At 50.5% G+C, this 13,868-nt stretch overlaps 1 protein-coding gene across 1 annotated transcript in view; it reads left to right on the top strand.

The window, feature by feature from the left end:
- The first annotated feature begins 501 nt into the window (after window positions 1-501).
- Window positions 502-13,868, top strand: part of CD99L2 (CD99 molecule like 2) — a 30,467-nt gene continuing 17,100 nt past the window's right edge. Inside the window, exon 1 of the mRNA XM_014881564.2 lies at window positions 502-642. Coding sequence (XP_014737050.1) covers window positions 585-642 — 58 coding nt within the window. The 5' untranslated portion in view covers window positions 502-584. The remainder of the gene's footprint in view (window positions 643-13,868) is intronic.

A 13,868-nucleotide genomic window follows, 5' to 3' on the forward strand; every position in this document is an offset into this window, starting at 1 on the left:
GAAATTGCAGCTCCTTCCCCTGTACTTCTCTACTTTCCCTGGAGCAGGGCAGAGCACCCAGGCCCGCACCACCGCGCAATCTCAGTACCTCTACGGCCTCCCAGCTGGAATGCGCGACCGTCCCCGCCCCAGGGGTGCTATCCGCGGGCACAAGGGGCTCCCCCAGCGCCGGGATGCTGCTGCCGGGGCTGACGGACGGCAGGGGCCCGGCAGAAGCAGTCCTAACCCCTCCTCCGTTCCCTGTGCGTCTCCCCATGGCTATTTGCCGCCCGGATCTCCCCACTCGGGTGAGCACAGGTGGGACTGACGCCGGTGGCAGCCCCACTCCCGCCCGGCGGAAGGATGTACGCTGAGACCACGTTTTCGCCGAGAGGAAAAGGCCAATAGGTGCCGGGGCTCGGCCAGCCCCCGGGGGCCGCAGGGTCCCCTCACAGCCACCCCCTGCCCTGCGTGGGGCCGGGGCGGGGGCGCGGCCTGGTGGGGAGGGCGGAGGGCGGTGGCGCGGAGTGCCCGCCCCTCACGGCCGCGTCCCGCCCTGGCAGAGACGGGAGCCGAGCCCGCGCCAGACGGAGCCCCGCCGCGCCATGGCTGGCCGCCGCTTCCTGTGGCTGCTTCTGGTCTTCGTCGCGCTGTTGGGCGCAGGTAGGGCGGCCCGGGCCAGGCGGCGGCGGGAGGGGGCGGCCCGGGGGGAGAGGGGGGCCTGGGAGGCGCTGCGTGGTGTGCGCATGATCGCGGCGCCGGGCCTGGCCCGTGAACGGCGGACCATCGCCTCCGGCCAGGGTCACCTCGATGCTCTCCCTGGGGGATGTAGGGATTGCGGCTCCCTCGCCTGGGGGATTCCCGGGCTGGGTATTTCCCCTGGTAGCACGAAGCCTGCCCCGGCAGGGCTCACGGGGCCGGAGAGATGCGCCTCGAGGAGGAGCCCCAGCTGGGAGGATGCACCCCTAGGGGATCGCCTTAAGCAGGGGGCTGCACCCTTAGAGCCCCACCCTGCGCAGAGCACCCCGACTCCGCAGCGGATGGCGGAGTGCCAGCCTGTGCTTCAGGGCCGGGCCACAGGCGATTATTGTCCCCTTTCCTTCTCCCGATCCTCACCCTGGGCTCTGCCCACCTCCGACTCCCCTGTCCCTGCTCCCCCCGTTCGCGATGGGTCCGGTTCCGCACCGGTACCCACAGGCAAGGCGGCTCGAGCCCTGCGTTAGGTGACAGTGCTGGTGACGGACGCATCTCGGAGCGCAGCGTTTGCCTTCGAGTGACAGTGTTACAGCGATGCTTAAGATGTGCGATGCTGTAGGTGTAAAGCTCTGGAGCAGCCTGGGGCTCAGCTAATCCTAAACAGCGGTAGCCGTGGAGTCGCCGCGAAAGGAGTTTGTCTCTCTGCTCGCTGAGCTGTTGGATTAGCGGATTCTCTATGTGACCCAAATTTGTCGGGCTGCTGGTTGTATTCTCAGTCGTTTTGTCCCACTGTTATTTCTGCAGATCAGAACAGTCTAACCCAGAAATCAGTCCCAGCTGAGAGGCAGCCAGGAAGGCAAAAAAAAAATCCTGTTTTTAGGAGGGTGGGGAGAAAGAAATTAAGATCAATGCAAAACTTACCACAACTCTTTGTCTCCTTAAAAAAACCCAACAGTACTCTTAAAAAGCTCTGTGTTTGAATTGAAAAGAAAGGTCCTTCTAAAGGTTATATTGAGAAAATAGATTGCAGTTATGTAAAGGCCTCAGGAAAGTTTTTCTAAACAAAATCTGCTGTTAGCTAGGAGGCACCCGGCAAGCACAAACTGGTTAGAAGATATCAGCGTCAAAGCAGATAGCGAACTGAACCCCAAGCAGTTTTTGCTGTTGGAATAGATTAGTTTTTCCATAAGTCCGCCTGGAATTAGTTTGTTTGCATTTGGTACTTACCTGTTTGTGCACCTAGAATGGTAACAGCGTGGTACAGAGCTGCTTATGCTGACCAGGTTAGCGGCTGCCTTTGTAATTAATGGCTATCAGTTTGGCAGGCTGAGCTGTGCTGATACAGTGCATAAAATCCTGATTTTAGGTTAAAATAAAAAAGAAATCTGATTAGTCAGTATTAAAGCTATTTGCATTCTGTGTTGTTTGCAGTGTAGGCAAACAAAAATGCTGTTCTGTTGCGTTTTGGAGCTCTTGGGCTGCAGAGTCCCTCTCTTAAATATCCTTGGCTGTGTTTGTATCACAATGAATTTCGCTGAAACATTCATAAGTCATTCCTGCCAGCCTGAGGCTTCCCAGGTAATTGAAGTTTGTCTCCTCTCCGAACTGCTTTAAGTTGCCTCTCCATGGCGAGCGTTGTGTATGGGGAAGTGGGCTTTTGCCTCCCCTCCCCTGCAGAGCCTTGTTGACATGGGACACAGAAGCGAGATGCTGGTGTGTGGCACAGCCTTTCCACACAGCCTCTGGTTCCTCCCCGGTGTATTCTGGCAGTGGCTCTCCCAACCCATGGGTGGGTGCCTGCTCCTCGCTCTCTCTCTCAAATGTGTTGGAACAGCTTTGCAGCACCCTGAGAGAGCCTTGGGATCTCTTCCCCACCTGAGCACTGAACATGCCTTTTGGGTATGCTAATACAACCTCCCTACCATCATCCTGTACCCATGGGAAAATAACGGGTGGTGGGAAGGCAGCGGGTTTCCCAGGCAAAGCATTCTATGCCATTTCTTAAGAACAGCAGCAATAGAAATCACACACTTCTTCATTGTTTCTGTTCCCTGGCTTTTTTTTTTTTCGGCTTCTTGTTCTGAAACAGTCGCTCCAGCAGTGCTGAAGGCAGGCTGTGTGCAGGCCGTTCTCTTGGAAGCTCAGAGATTTACAAACTACCAAGAACTAAGGGTAACAAACAACAAAATCAGTACTTAGCGTGATTCCTGAATCTGTGGTCCAGATCCACTGCTGACACAAGATTGATGTGTGTCTTGTCTGTGACTGCCCAGTAAAGCAGGAGCAAACTTCACTTTTTAATTGAAAGAAATGGGTTTGGGTTTCTCTTTGATCAAATTCTAGTGCATTTCCCTTCGTTCATGGCTGTGTGCTTCAGTGCCATATCAGTGGGCTATCAAATACAGCTGTGCCGCATCCATCTGTGCCTCCAGGCTGCCTCTGCCCACAGCCCATCTGTGTGTGGCTGCCGTGCTGGAAACAGGCATTGCTTCTAAGGCACCGACCCATTTGCTGGTGCTGTTACACTCTGGCGTATTCCCAGTGTATTGGGGAGCAGAAGAAGCATTAAAGTATTTTGAGACAGTGGAGAAAAGCAAACACCCTGCAAAGCCTCTTGGCTGTAGCCAGAGGCAAGCATTCCCTATGCCAGCACTGTTGCAGGGCGTTTTAAATTCACAAATCTGTGACTTTTCAAAAACATAGTTATGTTTCATGTTTATGAGTCATCCAGGGTTAATCACATGCTTGTGGAAAACAGCAAGAGTCAAACAAGAAACGTTCCACTCTTGTTATTTTCTCCTCTCCTGTCCTGTCTCATAAGCCAGTACAGAAATGCATTGATGTGTTTTCATGGAAAGCTGGTAAATATGACATCTGAGGGCTTTTTGAAGGGAGCACAAGGTTTCCTCTTGCAGACCAGGCAGAAGGGGCATGTGCAGTTTTTGTGCCTTACATTTTGTAAGAAAAGGCTGAATAAAAACTTTGCAAACTATGATAAGGAGCAGTTGAGCATGTCCTCCAAAAATTGCTGCCTCAGCACTGACAAGCTGTATTGACACCTGTGTTTTCATAGGCAGCATCTCACAGATCACCTCTCCTCTCAAGTGTGACTACCAGCACCTACCAGCAATTACAATAATTACTTAAATATGAAAGCAATATTAGACAGGATAATTAGCTATATATAACTCTTGAACAGATGGCTGCAGTCACTGCAGGTGTCTCCCCTGCACCAGTGCCACATGACAGTGTCGAGCGGAGAGTGTGGACAAAGCAGAAAGGAGCCATCTCTTTTCCAGATGTTTTTCTTAGGTGTCTGGGCTCTGCTTTGCACTGGGAAACCATGGATGCAGCTGGCAGAAAAGGGAGTGCCCATGCCAAGTGACCCTGTGTCTCTATGCCCTGTCACGTGCTAGGATCACTCACCATGGATGTTCCAGAAGAGTTGCAAGGAGGAATTATTTGGAGTAGAAGAGAAAGTCTTAGTTTGGCATTGTTGTTGAAACTGAAGGACATGGCAGCATTGTATAAAGCTGCTAAAAATCTTTGTTATAATACATGATTGTGTTATTAAAGTTAAAATTTCTAGGTATCAGTGGCGAGTCAAAGTAAGAAATTTAAAGAATAATTTTTACTTAGATAATGTCTTTAGTGCATATAACAAAGCAGGAGAAGCCAAATTTGTTTTCTTACAAATTATCTCTGATATTTGAACATGTACGCATTAATTAAGTGTGCCATACTCCGATATTTATATACATATCTGTCTAGGAAACACAGAAACTTACTGTGGGAGGAGAGTGGGGCCACAGGCAGAATGCTGAAGCTGAGTGAGTGCTCTGTTTCCCAACCAAATGAACAGCATCTTCAGAAAAGGAGATGGCTAGGCTCCTGTAGGGATCTAGTGCAGTCACCACGCACATATGTTAACAAAACCAAAGCAAGCAAAACCAGAGGCATTGGCAAGATTTTGGAGGTGGCGGCTCAGAGAGGAGGGATACTGAGAGCAGCATCATTCTGCTGTTGGAAGGCTCTGCAGGCTGGTACAGGGTTGTCTCCAGCAAATAAAGTGCTGGGGAAAGAGAGCTGCTCAGAATTTTGCTTGCCCTTTGAAATGCTCTCTTTGCCCATGCACAAAGGACTCTGGGTGAAAAGAACTTGTCAAAGTTGGAATAATCTTGCTGAAATCCTGCTTCAGAAGAACATGCTTTGGATTGGGTGTTTAGGGGTAACTGCAGCTCTGGCTCTAGGAGGTTAGAAGGCAAAAGCTAAACAAGCAGAAGAGGTTTCCAGCCACAGGTGTGGATGGCAGAAGAGGTGCTTTTGCTGCAGAACAGATGTTATATAGCTGATGACATTTTGAACAGCACATTAGTCTGTGTCCATAAAGCTTTGTCTCCTGACAAAAGTGTCTTTTTAGGGGTAGGAACTTGAGGAATGTCTCTATCTTAATGTCAGATCTCTCTATGATCTCTCTGCGGGGTGAACTTGAGCAGCTTGGTGGGATGTCTCTGTGGTGACCAGTCAGGTGTTCGTGCTACTGCAGGACTTGGGTCATCTTTCCAGACAAGAAAATCTGAGTGAAAATAATGCCAGACTGATTTAGAGTAAAAATTTTAGAATGGACTCATTTAGAATAAAAACCTCCCCAGGTCCCATCCTGCCGTCTGGTACACAGCCTTCCTCTTGGAGCTTTGGGTAATTTCCACTACAGTGCCTGAAGAGGTAGAAAGACCCAGAATTGATGCAGCTTCACTTAGCACATTTTCTCACCCTAGAAGTTCTTTTGGCCAGAGAATCACAGAATCAATTAGGTTTGAAAAGACCTGTGAGGTCATTGAGTCCAACCTATGACCAAAGACCACCATGTCAACCACACAATGACACCGAGTGCCATGTCCAGTCTCTTAAACGTCTCCAGGGACAGTGCCTCCACCATCTTCTTGGGCAGTCCATTCCAATGTTTAATCACCCTTTCAGTGAATAAATTCCTCCTAATGTCTAACCTAAAATCACCCTGCAACCTTAGGTCAATGCAATGATAAGCAGAAGTGGTTGCATGCCCCCCCAAAATCAAACCATCCCATCCAGGATGATGTGTCCAGCTGTTGCAAGCCTGTTCTGAGCCCCTGCTTTGTGACCTAGCCAGGCTGGGTTCTACTCCAGGTGCTTCTGCTGGGGTGGATGTTCAGCCTGGCCCCACTTGCCAGGCCCCAGCTACTGCTGCTGGTGACACTGTTTCTTGCACTGTCAAGAGACACTGAACCCATGCCATGCAGTTCTCTGTAATTATTTGAAGAAACTGGAGTTTGTTATTTCCAACTAGTGCCCCTCTCCCCCCCACCCCCCCACCCCAGGACAGTGCTGAGCTTTCCTTATGCTTTTAAAAACACCCACAGATGCCAAACATGTCTTTTCCTCGTGCAGAAAATAGAGCATTTTAAAGTAAGGTTAAACATATATTTGAAAAGATAGTGTATTCCTTCTTTCTTTTTTGGAATGATGGTCTTAACTGAGTAAATTATTTATACTTTCACAGAGAACATCTCAGAGCCACAATAGTTTGCAGTTAGTTGGGTTTGTAAGTGTTGGTACTATTTCTTCTCCGAGTAGGGTCACAGAGAGCAAGAGACCTGTTGCTGGATTTCTCTTTGAACTCACTGAGCACCTAATTTTATGTTTAAATTATTAAATGCCACATTAATAGCACAGAGTGCTCTGATTATACAGCGCCTGTTCTCCACGTGATGGGGATGCAGCATGTGCTGGGCATGGGAAGTAGAAGAAGCTAGATACGCACCCCAAACCCCTCTTTTCAGACTTCTTCAGACTCTATGAAAGCAAGAAGCCAAACTCACCTTATTGAAAGCAAGCTGTTGGAAAAGGCTGAGGGATGTGGCACAGCTTCCCTCCCTGTGGGCAAGCCAGGAGGGGTGGGCTCTCAGTTGCTGACTGGGTGGTTAAAAATCACCACCAGTTCCTGCATCGCCTGCTCAAAATTATTTCCAAGTTGCTGCTTCCTACTTGGAGGGTACAGCCCCCCATCCTGCTGTCTCTCCACCCTGTCTCCTTCCTTTGGCAGCACCACCTGGATCTGTGATGCTCCAGGAGCACCCGAGCCGAATGACCCAGAGCATAGTGGGAGTGTGGGTGGGCAAGGAGTGTGCAGACAGTGAGCAGCACAGGCTGTAGTCTCAGCCTCTCCCCACCTGACCCGAATACCCTGTGTTTGCACGAGGAGGTGCTGTAGGAAGGCGGGGACAGCAGTGGCCAGGCAGGAGCCCCGCAGTGCAGCTGTGGTGACATGGCAGACAGATACCTTCAGCCAGAGGAGAAGGCTGAGACCCCATGCTCTCCCAGAGCCTGCTCCATCTATCAGCATTATCTGAGTCTTCATTCCCAGTACTACTCTGCTTCTGATTTTAAATAGCACAGTACAACAGGAGCATCACATCCCAAGTGATGCACCAGCATTTTTACCATGTAATTATCTATTTACCTACTTTTAACTACAGCACCTCCTCTTTATCTGATGAAAGCAACCTTTTTCCATCGGGAATCAACTGATAAGCATTTAATCTCCTGCTTCAGTTTTCTTTGGGCTCCTGCATCACTGACTTTGTCATCAGTTGTTCTGCATTGAGCTATGAGCAAAATGCTTTCATGCCACAATTTGTTCTCAGGCTGATAAACAGGCATCTTTGGCAATTGACAAATTCATAGTCATTACCTAATGTGTAAGCAGAAATCAAATGGTTGATGTGAATGTACATTGTAATATTTCTCAGCAGGCAAGAAAACTTGGAAGCAGCTGTTTTGGTGTAATCCCAGTTGGCATCTCAGCCCCACACAGCCATTCGCTCACTCCCTCCACGTTGGGATGGGGGAAAGGATTGGAAGGGTAAAAGTGAGAAAACTCATGTGTTGAGATAAAGGCAGTTTATCAGGTAAAGCAAACCAAGGAATTCATGCCCCACTTCCCATGGCAGGCAGGTACTCAGTCATCCTCAGGACAATAGGGCTCCACTTGGGCACAGGGAGTGCCAGGGTTACCCCTATAGTGGTTTCAGCTCAGATCCTGCTCGTGTCCCAGCCTGCCTGTCACTGACAGGACTGGATGTCAGCAGTGCTGCACCAGACTGTCTCTGTCTGGGGAAAGCAGGCTGGTGCCTGCTGGGCAGTGATCATAGCACCCCCACATTTCCACTTCATTTGCTGCCAGGGCAGTAATCCATTCTCCTGCAGAGGCCTGCACACAGCATCTGGTGGGGACAAACCCAAGCTCAGGGTGACACTGTTGCTTTTTTCCATCACTGAAAAGTCATCTTTTACCATTCTCCGTCCTGTGCAGTTCTGTGCTAATTTCCCCCGGCTTCTTGCAAAGTGGTTGGGGGGTGGGAATAAAATAATGATGCTGTCCACATCCTTTCCCCTATAGGTACTTCTTGGTTGGAAAGACAGGTATCTGCTAGGGAAGGCAGGACCCTCCCTTGGATTGAAGAATGTAAACCCCCTCCCTCCGAATTATTATAATTTTGAAATTAAGGGACTCTCAGGCAACGATATGAAGATAAGAATAACAGTTCTCTACTAGTATGTCTAAAAAGGCAAACAAAACAACAACAACTATGGAATTAATAACAAACTGGGACCAGGACCCCGTGACAGCTTTCTTGTCCCAGACGGCAAAGGAAGGAGAGGCTTTGCTTCACAAAGCCCTGGGGCAGTCAGTCCCGGTGCCCCTGAAGGACTCTGAAGAGCACTAAGCTGGAACGGCAGGAATGAGCAAAAGGTCTCGGACTGGTGGACAAGATGTATCAGAGAATTCCGCGGCAGTAGCTGGAACTGAGGGATGTCTCGGCAGGGCAGGCGGTGCGGGGCTACAGCGCAGACAAACCCAGAGCAGCGCCGAAGGAGCGGCGGGACTGGGGCAGCGACAGCCTGGCTCTGAGCAGGGCAGGGACAGGGGGCTCAGGGTTCTCGGGAACATGAGCAGATGGTGATAAGTCCCTCTTTTAGTGAGGTAGGTGTTAATAAGGTCCCAGGTCAGTGGCTGCTCTCACGAGCAGAGGCTCACCCCACAGAAGAAGAAGCAGTGGCAGCAGGTCCGGACTGGGTTATGGCGAATTCCTTTACCCAAGCAACAGCAGCTTCCAAGCAAGCGTGTCCTCTGAAAGCCGCAGAGCCAGAGAGCTAGCGACTGCCCCACCCCGCCCTCCTTTTACCTGGGCCCAGCCAACCGTTTGTTCTCTCAAGTACCTCTAAGTACCGCAGTCAGCATCTCCCAGCAACCCATGGGAAAAATTCTATAGGTAAGAAGGAACAAACGGAAAGAAACCTAACCCCTGACAGGTATATACATAATTCTTCCTTAAAAAATTCCCAAACAAATAGCAAGAAAGTGGAAAGGGAAACCAGTTCACTTTCTTATCAGATACACCTTTAAGTTATTGAGGGTTACACCTGGGGCATTTTCCCACAGTCCCAGGGGGACTCAGAGATTTGCAGAGCTCCTGTGAGGGCTGAGACAGGTTGAGCTTGCCCTCCTTAGTCCTTGGCCACAATGTCCTGGTAGCCACTCCAGGCACAGAAAGTTGGGCATCACCCCATCTTCATTACAGGAATAGAGCTGGGCTTAGGCACGGCCCAGAAGGGGAGGAACCTTAAATATTTCTGATTTAAACCTTTCAGCCTTTTGTTCTGGGTGCAATTGATCTGGGACTAATTGAAAGCAGGTTTTGGCAGTGCTGTGGCAGAGTCCTCTTTGACACAAACCTCAAAGAACAGCTATCATATTAAAGTTGCTTAGAAAACATCACCTGCTTCATGCACTGAGATGGCAGAGAGCCCTGGAAACCTGGAAATCTTTGAGTGCTGATACTGAAGAAAACTGTTTAGATTGGTATCTTGTGTTGCCAGAGCAGGGCTGCCTGATCTCTGACTATCCTGTGATGGAAGAGCTGCTGAAACATTTGTTTCACATGGCGTCAGAGAGAGGAGTCAGAGATGGGGCAGACCTGGCCATCCGCTGCCAGCCCAAGGCACTTAATGGGAAACCGCCGTACAAAGCCTTTCCTGGCTGTGGTCCTACTGACCTTGATGGTGCTTTGCTTTCCCTCAGAGCTGCTCAGGGTTGCTGTTGGCACCTAGAGGTGTTTATCTGTCTGTGGTAGGGGCCCTCAGCTTTCAAGGGTTCCTTGTAGCCTCTGTGCCAGAGGTAAATAGGATGGGTTCTGTGCAAGCCAGTTACCAGCTGTTGGCAAAGACAAGTCAAAGGCGCTTCCCTCTGAGGTTTTAGTTCTTGCTGTGGAGGAGTGGGAAAGGCTGTGCAAGAGGGCAGCAGATGGGAAGCTCCTCCCTGCTGTTTTTTTTGTCTGGTGTCTGCAGAGGGAACTGCTGGCAGCTCCTGGTGTGGCCTTGGCAGCACAGACTGAGCCCCCAGCTGCTCCGCTGGGGCTGTGGGACATGGTAGGGCATAAGGGGTGGTGCTGCTTCTTTAGCTGCTTTGGAAGCAAGCTGGAGGTCTGTCCTTCCACAGCAGGTAGGGAGAAGATGTGATCGGACATTCATGCAGCCTTGAGTGTGTTGCAGGCTGGATGGGCACTGCATCCCTTGAGCATCCAGTGTGTGGCCTGGCAGGTCCCAGGGAGGGCTTACCTTCTGCTTACCAGGACGCCGTTTTGGCCAAGCCCCACGTCGTGGTGCCAGTGATGTCTGCTGGGAAGGAGCCTGATGCAGGCTGGTTTTGCTGGTCACGTTTTCCTCACCAGCTCCATCACTCCTGGTGGGTGTAGAGCTTATTGGGTATCACCGTCGAATAATTGATACTATTCCTAGTAAGCCTTGAAATCAAATTGCAACAGACACTTGCTTCTCATGCAGCTGCCTCAGCACACAGAACCGTGGTGTTATCCTGTGGCTTGGAGCCCAAGTGAGGTGTGTTGCCCTGAGCTGCAGACTTCAGAGCTTGCACTGGGGCTGTGCTGCCTCTCCTGCCCTATTCAGGACCCCTGGCTGGAGAAAAGGGCAGACCTGGGGTTGTCGTGGAGCTGAGGTTCCCAGCAGGGACCTGAGGGCAGCGTAGGTGCTGGAGCCTGCACGGGTCAGGACAGCAGAGCCCTGGCTGTAGTGTAGGCTTTTAGGCATTTCCCTGAATAGGTTTCAAACACGACCACCATCAGACCCTCCACAAAGAGAAAGTCTTCATTATGCAAATTCTCATCTTAAAGCTTTATTCATATGCTTCCTGGCAGGCTTTCCTTTAATCTCAAGAGTGAGATTGCTTGGAATTACCATACACCCTTGTTAATTGCATTAAAAAAAATTCAGCAGAGGTTGTTTTTGCCATAATCAAGAGCGTTTTTTGATTAGTACTTCTGAAAATCAAAATTGTTTCACTGAGAATAAAGAGCAAGGACGGCAGCATTCCCTCATCCCCTGGAGGAGCAGGGGTCATCCCAGCTGGGGGAATGTGTCCCACTGCTCTTTACTGGTCATGCCCTGGGCTGGATTGATGTATCCCCAGCATCAGCTGTTGGTCCCACTGCTGGAGTGGATGCAGGGGGCTCTTTCTCCCACGCTTTGCTTCTCAGCAGAGCCTTTCCACCCCTGCTGACAGCTTGTTTGTGCAGGGCAGCCAGTCTTCCCTGGTAGCAGCTGAGGAGATAGATTGGAAGTTCAATGTTTTCAAGACAGAGCTACCTGTGCTGAGGAGGCAGCTTGGCCTCTCTGCAGGGAGCAGTGCAGCTACACAGAAGCTTCCCTCGGCCACCTGCTCCACCAGCACTGCTACCAGAGACTGTCTGTGACACCCCAGATGTGAAGGAGCAGTGGTCTCCCTGCACACATGAACAGTGCTTTGGCCTTAGCAGTCAGCAAGAATTGAAGATTTGGAAGTAAATTTCCCACACATTTGGCAGTGTCTGGGGCCAGTACTCACACAGCAGTGGTGGAGGCATTGGCGAGTGGGAAGCTCTGCCCTGACTAGGATCTGTTCTGCTCTAGCTGGTGGTGGTGTGCCATCACCTGCACCAGCAGAGCTCCTTGGGGACACTCAGTGCTACCCCAGGCACCCCAGGTGCTGCAGGACAGACCCATGCCCATGGAGGAACAGCCATTTACTTCCAACAGACTTTTGGGGCTGTATCTCTGCTGAGATGGCAGAAACCCCACTGCGAGGATGCAGCCCAGAGGTCCAGCAACACAGCTCTGCTCCCAAACCCCTCCTTCCCAGCACCCTCTCCAGAGGTCCCAGCACAGCTGTGGGTGCCCAGTCTCAGGGCCACCCACCCACCCACGAATGCCAGCATCATAACTTGGAGCCAAAAAGATGAAGTTGGTCACTGGGGACACCACAATACTTTCTGTTTTCCTCTTGTTTCCCCGCCCACTGCATTGCTCCTAAGCTGGATGCATAAAAGTCAGGTAGTTGGAATTACTTCCTGCTGCCCTTGTACATGCTTTGCATTCTCCTGTGTAATCTCTCAGGCTGTCAATCTCGTACCGTCACAGGCTCTCTATTTCCAGGGAAGCTAAATACATATATATTGCACAAAGAGATCCGTAGGCTTGCGCTAAAAATGGAATCACCTCTCTCTTAGTGCTGCAGACGGCCTGGCAATATACTGGGTGAATTATGATACTGTAATTCAAACTTTGTCACACAGAGGGGCTTAATTAGAGTATATATATAATTGTAAAAACTAAAAAGCTGATGAGTACAATTGTGTGTTTGAGCTGCCTGCTACAGAAAATAATGAGGAGAGAATACATTAAGGCACAAAAACCTTCTGCCTTCAAAGAGCAGCTAGCTCTGATTAAAAATACTCCCGGCAAGGCAAGGGGACTCAGCAAGCCGCGGGCGCGCGGGGGGGGGCAGTCTGCAGTGCTGGCTGGGCCATAACTCTCACCCCTGTTCTACAGCTTCTACTGAACACAGCTGCAGGCTTGGGATCCCCCCACCTCCCCAGTCTGGCTTTGGGGGATTCATATTGGGTGCCATGTGATGTCCCAGCTTGGTCTCTGTGGATTGTCAATTAAATAAAAATATGGGAAACATATCTCATTTGCCTATTCTTGCCTCACCATAGAGCTGCAGTCCCATGGGTGCTCCACTGCCCTTGGCTGGTGGCACACAGGGCTGGAATTGCCCCCAGTTGCCCCAGGGAATGTGCATTTTCTCCCAGCAGCCAAAGAGCAGAGTTCTTCCAAAGACCCAGTGCAAGGGTAGGGAAAAATATAGCCCAAACTAGCCTAGTCACCAGCCCCACCAAGGATCCCATACTGCTCCCCAGCACTGAGCAACCAGCAAAGGGAGGTTTTGCATATCACTGCTATAGTGGCCCTATAAACAGGTTGGAGGTGGGGATGTCCTATGGGGAGGTGACATGTTAGGGCACAACCCTGACTGCTTCATGGGCATTGTAGACAAGCTTTGCTGCAGCTCAGCAGCTTGTGAGTGCTATTATGGGCCCCAACCTCTCCCAGATAGTATAAACCCTTACTGTAAAGATAGTCTGTGCTGTGCATGAGTTACCCATCAGAGGATGGGCTTTGGAAGTCCACTCTTCCAGTCATTGTGGAGCAGTGTCAGGGCCCTAGGAGCAAAGGGATTGCACAAGACAGTGCAGGGAGCAGCAGTGCTGCCTCCAAACAACTGCATGTGCACGCTAAACACGTGTACCAAGACCTAGTGGGGTTTTCAGTGTCTAGCCATGAAGTACCAGATTTGTTACAACTTAATAACAGAGTAAAAGAATGAGGAGAGCATTCCAGTCTTATCTGTTGGAGTGAGCAGGGGAGTTTGTGTGCCTGTGACAGCAGTGCTTGGTTATTGATCTATAAAAGGTCTAATACAGCTCTGTAACACCCTTTGCATGAAAAAGAGATATTGTCAGCTTCAATTAACTGGCAGTCTATTATTAATCCTTGCCAATGCCTAGGGGAATCTTGGAAAAGGATGTCAGTTTGCCATGGACAGTGTTGAGAAAGCCTTGGGTAACGGGCTGTGCCAAGCACTGCCGCTCCTTGGGAAGGTTTTACTGGGCAATTCAGTGCATCCATAGTTTTCCCAACACTCGCTTGGGCAACATTCCCACCTCTCCCGCCAGTGTGGGGAAAGCCCCCAGGATGCAGCTCCAGCTGAGGACTCTTTAGCAGTTGTTGTTTACCTCAGCCCCATGAGGATGGGGGTT

Source organism: Sturnus vulgaris, chromosome 14 (genome assembly GCF_052056855.1).
Source record: "Sturnus vulgaris isolate bStuVul1 chromosome 14, bStuVul1.hap1, whole genome shotgun sequence".
Lineage (NCBI taxonomy): Eukaryota > Metazoa > Chordata > Aves > Passeriformes > Sturnidae > Sturnus > Sturnus vulgaris.